This window comes from Struthio camelus, chromosome 3, assembly GCF_040807025.1.
Source record: "Struthio camelus isolate bStrCam1 chromosome 3, bStrCam1.hap1, whole genome shotgun sequence".
In the NCBI taxonomy this organism is placed as follows: domain Eukaryota; kingdom Metazoa; phylum Chordata; class Aves; order Struthioniformes; family Struthionidae; genus Struthio; species Struthio camelus.
This window is the reverse complement of record NC_090944.1, coordinates 6,921,966-6,935,108: the sequence shown is the minus strand read 5'-3', so window position 1 is coordinate 6,935,108 and position 13,143 is coordinate 6,921,966. Positions and strand designations below refer to the sequence as shown.

General features: G+C 60.4%; 1 protein-coding gene across 1 annotated transcript in view; it reads right to left on the bottom strand.

The window, feature by feature from the left end:
* The window catches only part of LOC138066521 (otoferlin-like), an 85,551-nt gene extending 72,675 nt beyond the window's left edge, over positions 1-12,876 (bottom strand). The window contains 2 exon segments of the mRNA XM_068936387.1: positions 12,634-12,691; positions 12,843-12,876. Of these exon segments, the coding sequence (XP_068792488.1) occupies positions 12,634-12,691; positions 12,843-12,876 (92 nt within the window).
* Between the last annotated feature and the right edge of the window lie 267 nt (positions 12,877-13,143).

Here is a 13,143-nt window from a genome sequence, read left to right as displayed (position 1 = left end):
GGTGCTGGGCTTGTGGTGGGGGTGCTGAGGAGAGCTAGGTCTTGCACTGGGGGTGCTGGGCTTGTTGTGGGAGTGCTGGGCCTTGTTTTGGGAGTGCAGATGGGATCAGGGCCTTGTTTTGGGGGTGCAGAGGGGATCTGGGCCGTGTGTTTGTTGTGTGGGGCCTGTGGGAGTGCTGAGGGGAATTGGGCTTCTTTTTAAGGTGATGGGCTTGTGTTGTGGGGGCTGGGCTTTTTTTGGGGGGTGCTGAGGGGAGCTGGGCATTGTGTTGGAGGTGCTGGGCCTTGTTTTGGGGGATCTGGGTGTTGTGTTGGGGGTGCTCGGCTTGTTTTCGGGCTGCTCACTGGAGATGAGTGTTGTGTTGGGGGTGCTGGTCTTGTCATGAGGGTACTGAACGGGATCTGGGCATTGTGTTTGGGGTGCTGGGCTTGTGGTGGGGGTGCTGAGGGTATCTGGGCGTTGTGTTCAGGGTGCTGGGCTTGTGATGCAGGGTGCTGAGGGGATCTGGGCCTTGTGTTGGGGGTGCTGGGCGTGTTGTGCAAGTGCAGAGGGGATCTGGGGCTTGTGTTGGGTGCGCTGGGCTTGTCGTGGACGTGCTGACGGGATCTGGGCTTTGTGTTGGGGGTGCTGGGCTTGTCGTGGACGTGCTGACGGGATCTGGGCATTGTGGTGGAGGTGCTGGGCCTTGTTTTGGGGGATCTGGGTGTTGTGTTGGGGGTGCTAGGCTTGTGGTGGGGGTGCTGAGGGGAGCTAGGTCTTGCCCTGGGGGTGCTGGGCTTGTGGTGGGAGTGCTGGGCTAGTGGTGGATGTGCAGAGGGGATCTGGGTCTTGTTGTGGGGGTGTCGGGCTTGTCATGGGGGTACTGAGGGGTCTGGGCCTTGTCTTGGGAGTGCTGGGCCTTGTGTTGGGGGTGCAGAGGAGATCTGAGCTGTTTATTTGTTGTGTTGGGCTTGGCAGAGTGCTGAGGGGATCTGGGGCTTGTGGTGGGGGTGCTGAGGGGATCTGGACCTTCTTGTGGGGGTGCTGAGGGAATATGGGGCTTGTTTTCGAGGTGCTGGGCTTGTGATGCAGGGTGCTGAGGGGATCTGGGCCTTGTGTTGGGGGTGCTGGGCGTGTTGTGCGAGTGCGGAGGGGATCTGGGGCTTGTGTTGGGTGCGCTGGGCTTGTCGTGGACGTGCTGACGGGATCGGGGCATTGTGGTGGAGGTGCTGGGCTTGTTATGGGGGTGCAGAGGGGATCAGGGCCTTGTGGTGGGGGTGCTGAGGGGATCTGGGCGTTGTGTTGGGGGTGCTGGGCTTGTGGTGGGGGTGCTGAGGAGAGCTAGGTCTTGCACTGGGGGTGCTGGGCTTGTTGTGGGAGTGCTGGGCCTTGTTTTGGGAGTGCAGATGGGATCAGGGCCTTGTTTTGGGGGTGCAGAGGGGATCTGGGCCGTGTGTTTGTTGTGTGGGGCCTGTGGGAGTGCTGAGGGGAATTGGGCTTCTTTTTAAGGTGATGGGCTTGTGTTGTGGGGGCTGGGCTTTTTTTGGGGGGTGCTGAGGGGAGCTGGGCATTGTGTTGGAGGTGCTGGGCCTTGTTTTGGGGGATCTGGGTGTTGTGTTGGGGGTGCTCGGCTTGTTTTCGGGCTGCTCACTGGAGCTGAGTGTTGTGTTGGGGGTGCTGGTCTTGTCATGAGGGTACTGAACGGGATCTGGGCATTGTGTTTGGGGTGCTGGGCTTGTGGTGGGGGTGCTGAGGGTATCTGGGCGTTGTGTTCAGGGTGCTGGGCTTGTGATGCAGGGTGCTGAGGGGATCTGGGCGTTGTGTTGGGGGTGCTGGGCATTGTGTTCAGGGTGCTGAGGGGATCTGGGCATTGCATTGGGGGTGCTGGGCTTGTGGTGGGTGTGCAGAGGGGATCTGGGCGGTGTGTTTGTTGTGTTGAGCTTGTGGGAGTGCTGAGGGGATCTGGGGCTTGTGGTGGGGGTGCTGAGGGGATTTGGGCGTTGTGTTGGGGGTGCTGGGCTTGTGGTGGTGGTGCTGAGGGGATCGGGGCGTTGTGTTCGGGGTGCGGGGCTTTGTTGTGGGGGTGCTTAGGGGATCTGGGCATTTTTTTTGAGGTGCTGGGCTTTGTTGTGGGGGTGCAGAGGGGATCTGGTCCGTGTGTTGTGGGGGCTGGACTTGTCATAGTGGTGCTGAGGGGATCTGGTCCTTGTGTTGGGGGTGCTGGGCGTGTTGTGCGAGTGCGGAGGGGATCTGGGGCTTGTGTTGGGTGCGCTGGGCTTGTCGTGGACGTGCTGACGGGATCTGGACATTGTGGTGGAGGTGCTGGGCTTGTTATGGGGGTGCAGAGGGGATCTGGGCTGTGTGTTTGTTGTGTAGGGCTTGTGGGAGTGCAGAGGGGATCTGGGCTGTGTGTCGGGGGGCTGAGGGGATCTGGACCTTCTTGTGGGGGTGCTGAGGGAATATGGGGCTTGTTTTCGAGGTGCTGGGCTTGTCATGCAGGCTGCTGGGCTTTGTGTGGAAGTGCAGAGGCGAGCTGGGCGTTGTGTTGGAGCTGCTGGGCCTTGTTTTGGAGGTGCTGAGGGGATGTGGGCCTTGTGTCGGGGGAGCTGGTCTTGTAATGGGTTTGCTGAGGGGATGTGGGCCTTGTTTTGGGGTTGCTGAGGGGATCTGGGGCATTGTGTTGCGGGTGCTGGTCTTGTGGTCATGGTGCAGAGGGGATCTGGGCGTTGTGTTGGGGGTGCTGAAGAGATCGGGGATTTGTATTGGGGGTACTGAGGGGATCAGGGGCTTGTTTTCGAGGTGCTGGATGTGTTTTGGGAGTGCAGAGGGGATCAGGGCCTTGTGGTGGGGTTGCTGAGGGGATCGGGGCATTGTGTTGGGGGTGCTGGGCTTGTGGTGGGGGTGCTGAGGAGAGCTAGGTCTTGCACTGGGGGTGCTCGGCTTGTTGTGGGAGTGCTGGGCCTTGTTTTGGGAGTGCAGATGGGATCAGGGCCTTGTTTTGGGGGTGCGGAGGGGATCTGGGACGTGTGTTTGTTGTGTGGGCGTGTGGGAGTGCTGAGGGGAATTGGGCTTGTTTTTGGGGTGCTGGGCTTGTGATGCAGGGTGCTGAGGGGATCTGGGCCTTGTGTTGGGGGTGCTGGGCGTGTTGTGCAAGTGCAGAGGGGATCTGGGGCTTGTGTTGGGTGCGCTGGGCTTGTCGTGGACGTGCTGACGGGATCTGGGCTTTGTGTTGGGGGTGCTGGGCTTGTCGTGGACGTGCTGACGGGATCTGGGCATTGTGGTGGAGGTGCTGGGCCTTGTTTTGGGGGATCTGGGTGTTGTGTTGGGGGTGCTAGGCTTGTGGTGGGGGTGCTGAGGGGAGCTAGGTCTTGCCCTGGGGGTGCTGGGCTTGTGGTGGGAGTGCTGGGCTAGTGGTGGATGTGCAGAGGGGATCTGGGTCTTGTTGTGGGGGTGTCGGGCTTGTCATGGGGGTACTGAGGGGTCTGGGCCTTGTCTTGGGAGTGCTGGGCCTTGTGTTGGGGGTGCAGAGGAGATCTGAGCTGTTTATTTGTTGTGTTGGGCTTGGCAGAGTGCTGAGGGGATCTGGGGCTTGTGGTGGGGGTGCTGAGGGGATCTGGACCTTCTTGTGGGGGTGCTGAGGGAATATGGGGCTTGTTTTCGAGGTGCTGGGCTTGTGATGCAGGGTGCTGAGGGGATCTGGGCCTTGTGTTGGGGGTGCTGGGCGTGTTGTGCGAGTGCGGAGGGGATCTGGGGCTTGTGTTGGGTGCGCTGGGCTTGTCGTGGACGTGCTGACGGGATCGGGGCATTGTGGTGGAGGTGCTGGGCTTGTTATGGGGGTGCAGAGGGGATCAGGGCCTTGTGGTGGGGGTGCTGAGGGGATCTGGGCGTTGTGTTGGGGGTGCTGGGCTTGTGGTGGGGGTGCTGAGGAGAGCTAGGTCTTGCACTGGGGGTGCTGGGCTTGTTGTGGGAGTGCTGGGCCTTGTTTTGGGAGTGCAGATGGGATCAGGGCCTTGTTTTGGGGGTGCAGAGGGGATCTGGGCCGTGTGTTTGTTGTGTGGGGCCTGTGGGAGTGCTGAGGGGAATTGGGCTTCTTTTTAAGGTGATGGGCTTGTGTTGTGGGGGCTGGGCTTTTTTTGGGGGGTGCTGAGGGGAGCTGGGCATTGTGTTGGAGGTGCTGGGCCTTGTTTTGGGGGATCTGGGTGTTGTGTTGGGGGTGCTCGGCTTGTTTTCGGGCTGCTCACTGGAGCTGAGTGTTGTGTTGGGGGTGCTGGTCTTGTCATGAGGGTACTGAAGGGGATCTGGGCATTGTGTTTGGGGTGCTGGGCTTGTGGTGGGGGTGCTGAGGGTATCTGGGCGTTGTGTTCGGGGTGCTGGGCTTGTGATGCAGGGTGCTGAGGGGATCTGGGCGTTGTGTTGGGGGTGCTGGGCGTTGTGTTCAGGGTGCTGAGGGGATCTGGGCATTGCATTGGGGGTGCTGGGCTTGTGGTGGGTGTGCAGAGGGGATCTGGGCGGTGTGTTTGTTGTGTTGAGCTTGTGGGAGTGCTGAGGGGATCTGGGGCTTGTGGTGGGGGTGCTGAGGGGATTTGGGTGTTGTGTTGGGGGTGCTGGGCTTGTGGTGGGGGTGCTGAGGGGATCGGGGCGTTGTGTTCGGGGTGCGGGGCTTTGTTGTGGGGGTGCTTAGGGGATCTGGGCATTTTTTTTGAGGTGCTGGGCTTTGTTGTGGGGGTGCAGAGGGGATCTGGGCCGTGTGGTGTGGGGGCTGGACTTGTCATAGTGGTGCTGAGGGGATCTGGTCCTTGTGTTGGGGGTGCTGGGCGTGTTGTGCGAGTGTGGAGGGGATTTGGACATTGTGGTGGAGGTGCAGGGCTTGTTACGGGGGTGCAGAGGGGATCTGGGCTGTGTGTTTGTTGTGTTGGGCTTGTGGGAGTGCAGAGGGGATCTGGGCTGTGTGTCGGGGGGCTGAGGGGATCTGGACCTTCTTGTGGGGGTGCTGAGGGAATATGGGGCTTGTTTTCGAGGTGCTGGGCTTGTCATGCAGGCTGCTGGGCTTTTTGTGGAAGTGCAGAGGGGAGCTGGGCGTTGTGTTGGAGTTGCTGGGCCTTGTTTTGGGCGTGCTGAGGGGATGTGGGCCTTGTGTCGGGGGAGCTGGTCTTGTAATGGGTTTGCTGAGGGGATGTGGGCCTTGTTTTGGGGTTGCTGAGGGGATCTGGGGCATTGTGTTGCGGGTGCTGGTCTTGTGGTCATGGTGCAGAGGGGATCTGGGCGTTGTGTTGGGGGTGCTGAAGAGATCGGGGATTTGTATTGGGGGTACTGAGGGGATCAGGGGCTTGTTTTCGAGGTGCTGGATGTGTTTTGGGAGTGCAGAGGGGATCAGGGCCTTGTGGTGGGGTTGCTGAGGGGATCGGGGCATTGTGTTGGGGGTGCTGGGCTTGTGGTGGGGGTGCTGAGGAGAGCTAGGTCTTGCACTGGGGGTGCAGGGCTTTTTGTGGGAGTGCTGGGCTAGTGGTGGGTGTGCAGAGGGGATCTGGGTGTTGTGTTACGGGTGCAGGGCTTGTGGTCGGGCTGCTGATGGGATGTGTGCCTTGTGTCGGGGGAGCTGGTCTTGTAATGGGTTTGCTGAGGGGATGTGGGCCTTGTTTTGGGGTTGCTGAGGGGATCGGGGTGTTGTGTTGGGGGTGCTGGGCGTTGTTTTTGGAGTGCTGGGCTTGTGGTGGGGATGCTGAGGTGATTCAGGCCGTGTTTTTGTTGTGTTGGGCGTGTGGGAGTGCCTAGGGGATCTGGGCTGTGTGTCGGGGGTGCTGAGGGGATCTGGGGCTTGTTTTCGAGGTGCTGGGCTTGTGTTGCGGGTGCAGGCCTTGTTGTGGGGGTCCTGAGGGGATCTGGGGCTTGTTTTCGAGGTGCTGGGCTTGTGTTGCGCGTGCGGGCCTTGTTTTGGGGGTGCAGAGGGGATCTGGGCCTTGTGGTGGGAGTGCAGAGGGAATATGGGGCTTGTTTTCGAGGTGCTGGGCTTGTCATGCAGGCTGCTGGGCTTTTTGTGGAAGTGCAGAGGGGAGCTGGGCGTTGTGTTGGAGTTGCTGGGCTTTGTTTTAGGGGTGCTGAGGGGAGCTGGGCCTTGTGTTGCGGGGGCTGGACTTGTCATAGTGGTGCTGAGGGGATCTGGTCCTTGTGTTGGGGGTGCTGGGCGTGTTGTGCGAGTGCAGAAGGGATCTGGGGCTTGTGTTGGGTGCGCTGGGCTTGTCGTGGACGTGCTGACGGGATCTGGACATTGTGGTGGAGGTGCTGGGCTTCTTATGGGGGTGCAGAGGGGATCTGGGCTGTGTGTTTGTTGTGTAGGGCTTGTGGGAGTGCAGAGGGGATCTGGGCTTGTCATGGGGGTGCTGAGGGGATCTGGACCTTCTTGTGGGGGTGTTGAGGGAATATGGGGCTTGTTTTCGAGGTGCTGGGCTTGTCATGCAGGCTGCTGGGCTTTTTGTGGAAGTGCAGAGGCGAGCTGGGTGTTGTGTTGGAGTTGCTGGGCCTTGTTTTGGGGGTGCTGAGGGGATGTGGGCCTTGTGTCGGGGGAGCTGGTCTTGTAATGGGTTTGCTGAGGGGATGTGGGCCTTGTTTTGGGGTTGCTGAGGGGATCTGGGGCATTGTGTTGCGGGTGCTGGTCTTGTGGTCATGGTGCAGAGGGGATCTGGGCGTTGTGTTGGGGGTGCTGAAGAGATCGGGGATTTGTATTGGGGGTACTGAGGGGATCAGGGGCTTGTTTTCGAGGTGCTGGGCTTGTGTTGTGGGTGCAGGCCTTGTTGTGGGGGTCCTGAGGGGATCTGGGGCTTGTTTTCGAGGTGCTGGGCTTGTGTTGCACGTGCGGGCCTTGTTTTGGGGGTGCAGAGGGGATCTGGGCCTTGTGGTGGGAGTGCTGAGGGAATATGGGGCTTGTTTTCGAGGTGCTGGGCTTGTCATGCAGGCTGCTGGGCTTTTTGTGGAAGTGCAGAGGGGAGCTGGGCGTTGTGTTGGAGTTGCTGGGCTTTGTTTTAGGGGTGCTGAGGGGAGCTGGGCCTTGTGTTGCGGGGGCTGGACTTGTCATAGTGGTGCTGAGGGGATCTGGTCCTTGTGTTGGGGGTGCTGGGCGTGTTGTGCGAGTGCAGAAGGGATCTGGGGCTTGTGTTGGGTGCGCTGGGCTTGTCGTGGACGTGCTGACGGGATCTGGGCATTGTGGTGGAGGTGCTGGGCTTCTTATGGGGGTGCAGAGGGGATCTGGGCTGTGTGTTTGTTGTGTAGGGCTTGTGGGAGTGCAGAGGGGATCTGGGCGTTGTGTTGGGGGTGCTGAGGAGATCGGGGATTTGTATTGGGGGTACTGAGGGGATCAGGGGCTTCTTTTCGAGGTGCTGGATGTGTTTTGGGAGTGCAGAAGGGATCAGGGCCTTGTGGTGGGGGTGCTGAGGGGATCTGGGCGTTGTGTTGGGGGTGCTGGGCTTGTGGTGGGGGTGCTGAGGAGAGCTAGGTCTTGCACTGGGGGTGCTGGGCTTGTTGTGGGAGTGCTGGGCCTTGTTTTGGGAGTGCAGATGGGATCAGGGCCTTGTTTTGGGGGTGCAGAGGGGATCTGGGCCGTGTGTTTGTTGTGTGGGGCCTGTGGGAGTGCTGAGGGGAATTGGGCTTCTTTTTAAGGTGATGGGCTTGTGTTGCGGGGGCTGGGCTTTTTTTGGGGGGTGCTGAGGGGAGCTGGGCATTGTGTTGGAGGTGCTGGGCCTTGTTTTGGGGGATCTGGGTGTTGTGTTGGGGGTGCTCGGCTTGTTTTCGGGCTGCTCACTGGAGCTGAGTGTTGTGTTGGGGGTGCTGGTCTTGTCATGAGGGTACTTAACGGGATCTGGGCATTGTGTTTGGGGTGCTGGGCTTGTGGTGGGGGTGCTGAGGGTATCTGGGCGTTGTGTTCGGGGTGCTGGGCTTGTGATGTAGGGTGCTGAGGGGATCTGGGCATTGCATTGGGGGTGCTGGGCTTGTGGTGGGTGTGCAGAGGGGATCTGGGCGGTGTGTTTGTTGTGTTGAGCTTGTGGGAGTGCTGAGGGGATCTGGGGCTTGTGGTGGGGGTGCTGAGGGGATTTGGGCGTTGTGTTGGGGGTGCTGGGCTTGTGGTGGGGGTGCTGAGGGGATCGGGGCGTTGTGTTCGGGGTGCGGGGCTTTGTTGTGGGGGTGCTTAGGGGATCTGGGCATTTTTTTTGAGGTGCTGGGCTTTGTTGTGGGGGTGCAGAGGGGATCTGGGCCGTGTGTTGTGGGGGCTGGACTTGTCATAGTGGTGCTGAGGGGATCTGGTCCTTGTGTTGGGGGTGCTGGGCGTGTTGTGCGAGTGCGGAGGGGATCTGGGGCTTGTGTTGGGTGCGCTGGGCTTGTCGTGGACGTGCTGACGGGATCTGGGCATTGTGGTGGAGGTGCTGGGCTTGTTATGAGGGTGCAGATGGGATCTGGGCTGTGTGTTTGTTGTGTAGGGCTTGTGGGAGTGCAGAGGGGATCTGGGCTTGTCATGGGGGTGCTGAGGGGATCCGGACCTTCTTGTGGGGGTGTTGAGGGAATATGGGGCTTGTTTTCGAGGTGCTGGGCTTGTCATGCAGGCTGCTGGGCTTTTTGTGGAAGTGCAGAGGCGAGCTGGGCGTTGTGTTGGAGTTGCTGGGCCTTGTTTTGGGCGTGCTGAGGGGATGTGGGCCTTGTGTCGGGGGAGCTGGTCTTGTAATGGGTTTGCTGAGGGGATGTGGGCCTTGTTTTGGGGTTGCTGAGGGGATCTGGGGCATTGTGTTGCGGGTGCTGGTCTTGTGGTCATGGTGCAGAGGGGATCTGGGCGTTGTGTTGGGGGTGCTGAAGAGATCGGGGATTTGTATTGGGGGTACTGAGGGGATCAGGAGCTTCTTTTCGAGGTGCTGGATGTGTTTTGGGAGTGCAGAGGGGATCAGGGCCTTGTGGTGGGGTTGCTGAGGGGATCGGGGCATTGTGTTGGGGGTGCTGGGCTTGTGGTGGGGGTGCTGAGGAGAGCTAGGTCTTGCACTGGGGGTGCAGGGCTTTTTGTGGGAGTGCTGGGCTAGTGGTGGGTGTGCAGAGGGGATCTGGGTGTTGTGTTACGGGTGCAGGGCTTGTGGTCGGGCTGCTGATGGGATGTGTGCCTTGTGTCGGGGGAGCTGGTCTTGTAATGGGTTTGCTGAGGGGATGTGGGCCTTGTTTTGGGGTTGCTGAGGGGATCGGGGCGTTGTGTTGGGGGTGCTGGGCGTTGTTTTTGGAGTGCTGGGCTTGTGGTGGGGATGCTGAGGTGATTCAGGCCGTGTTTTTGTTGTGTTGGGCGTGTGGGAGTGCCTAGGGGATCTGGGCTGTGTGTCGGGGGTGCTGAGGGGATCTGGGGCTTGTTTTCGAGGTGCTGGGCTTGTGTTGCGGGTGCTGGCCTTGTTGTGGGGGTCCTGAGGGGATCTGGGGCTTGTTTTCGAGGTGCTGGGCTTGTGTTGCGCGGGCGGGCCTTGTTTTGGGGGTGCAGAGGGGATCTGGGCCTTGTGGTGGGAGTGCTGAGGGAATATGGGGCTTGTTTTCGAGGTGCTGGGCTTGTCATGCAGGCTGCTGGGCTTTTTGTGGAAGTGCAGAGGGGAGCTGGGCGTTGTGTTGGAGTTGCTGGGCTTTGTTTTAGGGGTGCTGAGGGGAGCTGGGCCTTGTGTTGCGGGGGCTGGACTTGTCATAGTGGTGCTGAGGGGATCTGGTCCTTGTGTTGGGGGTGCTGGGCGTGTTGTGCGAGTGCAGAAGGGATCTGGGGCTTGTGTTGGGTGCGCTGGGCTTGTCGTGGACGTGCTGACGGGATCTGGGCATTGTGGTGGAGGTGCTGGGCTTCTTATGGGGGTGCAGAGGGGATCTGGGCTGTGTGTTTGTTGTGTAGGGCTTGTGGGAGTGCAGAGGGGATCTGGGCTTGTCATGGGGGTGCTGAGGGGATCCGGACCTTCTTGTGGGGGTGTTGAGGGAATATGGGGCTTGTTTTCGAGGTGCTGGGCTTGTCATGCAGGCTGCTGGGCTTTTTGTGGAAGTGCAGAGGCGAGCTGGGCGTTGTGTTGGAGTTGCTGGGCCTTGTTTTGGGGGTGCTGAGGGGATGTGGGCCTTGTGTCGGGGGAGCTAGTCTTGTAATGGGTTTGCTGAGGGGATGTGGGCCTTGTTTTGGGATTGCTGAGGGGCTCGGGGCATTGTGTTGGGGGTGCTGGGCTTCTGGTAGGGGTGCTGAGGGGATCTGGGCTTTGTTTTCGAGGTGCTGGGCCTTTTTTCCGTGGTGCAGAGGAAATCTGGGCCTTGTGTTGGGGGTGCTGGGCATTGTGTTGGGGGTGCTGAGGGGATCTGGGGCTTGTGTTGGGGGTGCTGAGGAGATCGGGGCCTTGTATTGGGGGTACTGAGGGGATCAGGGGCTTGTTTTCGAGGTGCTGGATGTGTTTTGGGAGTGCAGAGGGGATCAGGGCCTTGTGGTGGGGGTGCTGAAGGGATCTGGGCGTTGTGTTGGGGGTGCTGGGCTTGTGGTGGGGGTGCTGACGTGATTTAGGCCGTGTGTTTGTTGTGTTGGGCTTGTGGGAGTGCCTAGGGGATCTGGGTGTGTGTTGGGGGTTGCTGATGGGATCTGGGCCTTGTTTTGGGGGTGCTGAGGGGATCTGGGGATTGTTTTCGAGGTGTTGGGCTTGTGTTGCGGGTTCTGGCCTTATTGTGGGGGTGCAGAGAGGATCTGGGCCTTGTTGTGGGGGTCCTGAGGGGATCTGGGGCTTGTTTTCGAGGTGCTGGGCTTGTCATGCAGGCTGCTGGGCTTTTTGTAGAAGTGCAGAGGGGAGCTGGGCGTTGTGTTGGAGCTGCTAGGCTTTGTTTTGGGGGTGCTGAGGGGATCTGGGCCTTGTTGTGGGGGTCCTGAGGGGATCGGGGCATTGTGTTGCGGGTGCTGGGCTTGTGATAGGGGTGCTGAGGGGATCTGGGCATTGCGTTGGGGGTGCAGGGCTTGTGGTGGGGTTGCTGAGGGGATCGGGACGTTGTTTTCGAGGTGCTGGGCTTGTAGTGGGCGTGCTGAGGGGATCTGGCCTTGTTTTCGACGTGCTGGGCCTTTTTTCCGTGGCGCAGAGGAGATCTGGGCATTGTGTTGGGGGTGGTGGGCCTTGTGTTCTGCTTGCAGCAGCGATCTGGAGCTGTCATGGGGGTGCAGAGGGGATCCTGGCTTGTATTTCGGGTGCTGGGTCTTTTTTTAGTGGGGGTGCTGAGGGGATCTGGGCATTGTTTTGGAGGTCTTGGGCTTGTCCTGGGTGTACTGAGTGGTCAGGGCCTTGTATTGCGGGTGCTGGGCTTGTTGTGGGGTTGCTGTGTGGATCTGGGCTGTGTGTTTGTTGTGTTGGGCTTGTGGGAGTACTGAGTGGATCTGGGGCTTGTATTGGAGATGCTGGGCTTGACCTGGGGGTTGTAGTGGGGATCTGGGCCTTGTCTTGGAAAATCTGGGCGTTGGGTTTGGGGGTGCTGGGCTTACTGGGGTGCTGAGGGGATCTGGGTATTGTTGTGGGGGTTTGTTTTGGGGTTTCCGAGCGGATCTGTGCGTTGTGTTGGGGGTGCTGGGCTTGTCGTGGGGGTGCTGGGGCGATCTGGGCCTTGTATTTGGGGTGCTGGGTATGACCTGGGGTTTGTAGAGGGGATCTGGGCCTTGTTCCGGGGAGATCTGGGCGGTGTTTTGGGGGTGCTGAAGGGTTCTGGGCGTTGTGTTCGGGGTGCTGGGCTTATTGGCGTCCTGAGGGGATCTGGGCGTTGTGTTGGGAGTGCAGAGACTGTGTCGATGGCTCCTTGAAAGCCTCAGCTGCAGCCTCTTGAATGGGGCTACTCACCCCCCGGCAGGCAGCCTGCATGCCCTCCACCACTGCGCATGCCACAGCTCATGCAGCTTCCCGATTGTTCCTGTCTCCACCTCTGGAGGCCTCCGCAGATGCTTGGAGCTGCAGCTCACCTGGGTCACAACAAGGCACAAGGCTTGTGGCCGCTCCTCTTGCCCACAGCCCCTTGGCAGCACACGCAGCGACACAGTCACAGCTCTGCCTTCCCCTCTGAGTGGCATGCCACCACACCTCTGCCTCAGCACTCCTGCCTAGCTGAGAGCCACCAGAGCCACTGCCAGGGGCTGCTGTTGGCCAGGCAAGAGCCAGCACTACCTGGGCATCTTCCATAGGCAGCATGGGGCCACTCGCATGCTGCCCAATGTTTCTTTGCTCCACCTGGGAGGCAGAAAGCAGGTGACAACCCTCCCTCAGGGCTCCCTTTTGCCCCTGAGCAGGCACCCCTGCACCAGGCAGGCCCCAAAGGCACTCAGCCTTGCCGCACAGAGGGGCCCTGCAGACACACCTGCACCGGGCGCCTGGGCTGTGTCTCAGCACCAGGCAGCCTTTCAGGCAGCTCTGCGGCAGCCTTTCCATTTACCCTGGCCCTCCCTAAGCCATTGCCTGCTCTTCAGCACTCCCAACACCCATCCCCTCCTTGGCCTCTGCACCTCAGCCACGCCATGAGCACCTCTCTGCCTCTGGGCTCCATCCTGCCCTCAGTCTCCCCAGGGCCACGCCGCAGCTGCAAGGCCCACAGGCACACATTCAGGGAGCCCCCCGCATCACGGTCTCTCGCACAGCCTGATGCCCTGCAGCCAAGGCCTCTGCCTACCCTGCCTCCTGCCTTGCTCCATACTCCTCCTCCGCTTCCTTGTGCACCACAGAGGCTGCTGCAAGAAGAGGCACACACAGAGTGAGCGAGGGCAGCTCCTCTGCCAAGCCTTGCCTGCGCCAGAGGCACGTGGGCGCCGGCAGCAGCGGCGATTTCTTGCTGCGACCAGCTGCACAGTGCCGCACTCACTCTTGCATGTGGTTGCTCACCTCCAGCCTCCTCCTTCCTCTCTCTCTGCCTCATTGTCCTCGGCAGAGCTCTCGCACTAGTGCAGCACAAGTGTGCTGCTGGCTCTTTTGCATGAGCAGCAGCCCCTTGCTTCTTCTCAGGCCAGCCCTTGCTCTCCGCCTCTTGCCGCCTCTGCGCCTGCTCCGTCCCCCACTTGCCTCTCACCTGCCCTTCTGCAGCAGCCCAAGATGATGCCTTCGAGCCTCCGATGCGCCAGCAGCGCCCCACCAGCAATCTCGCAGGCCCTGTCCCGTTGGGCATCTGAGGGCCGAGGCAGCTTGC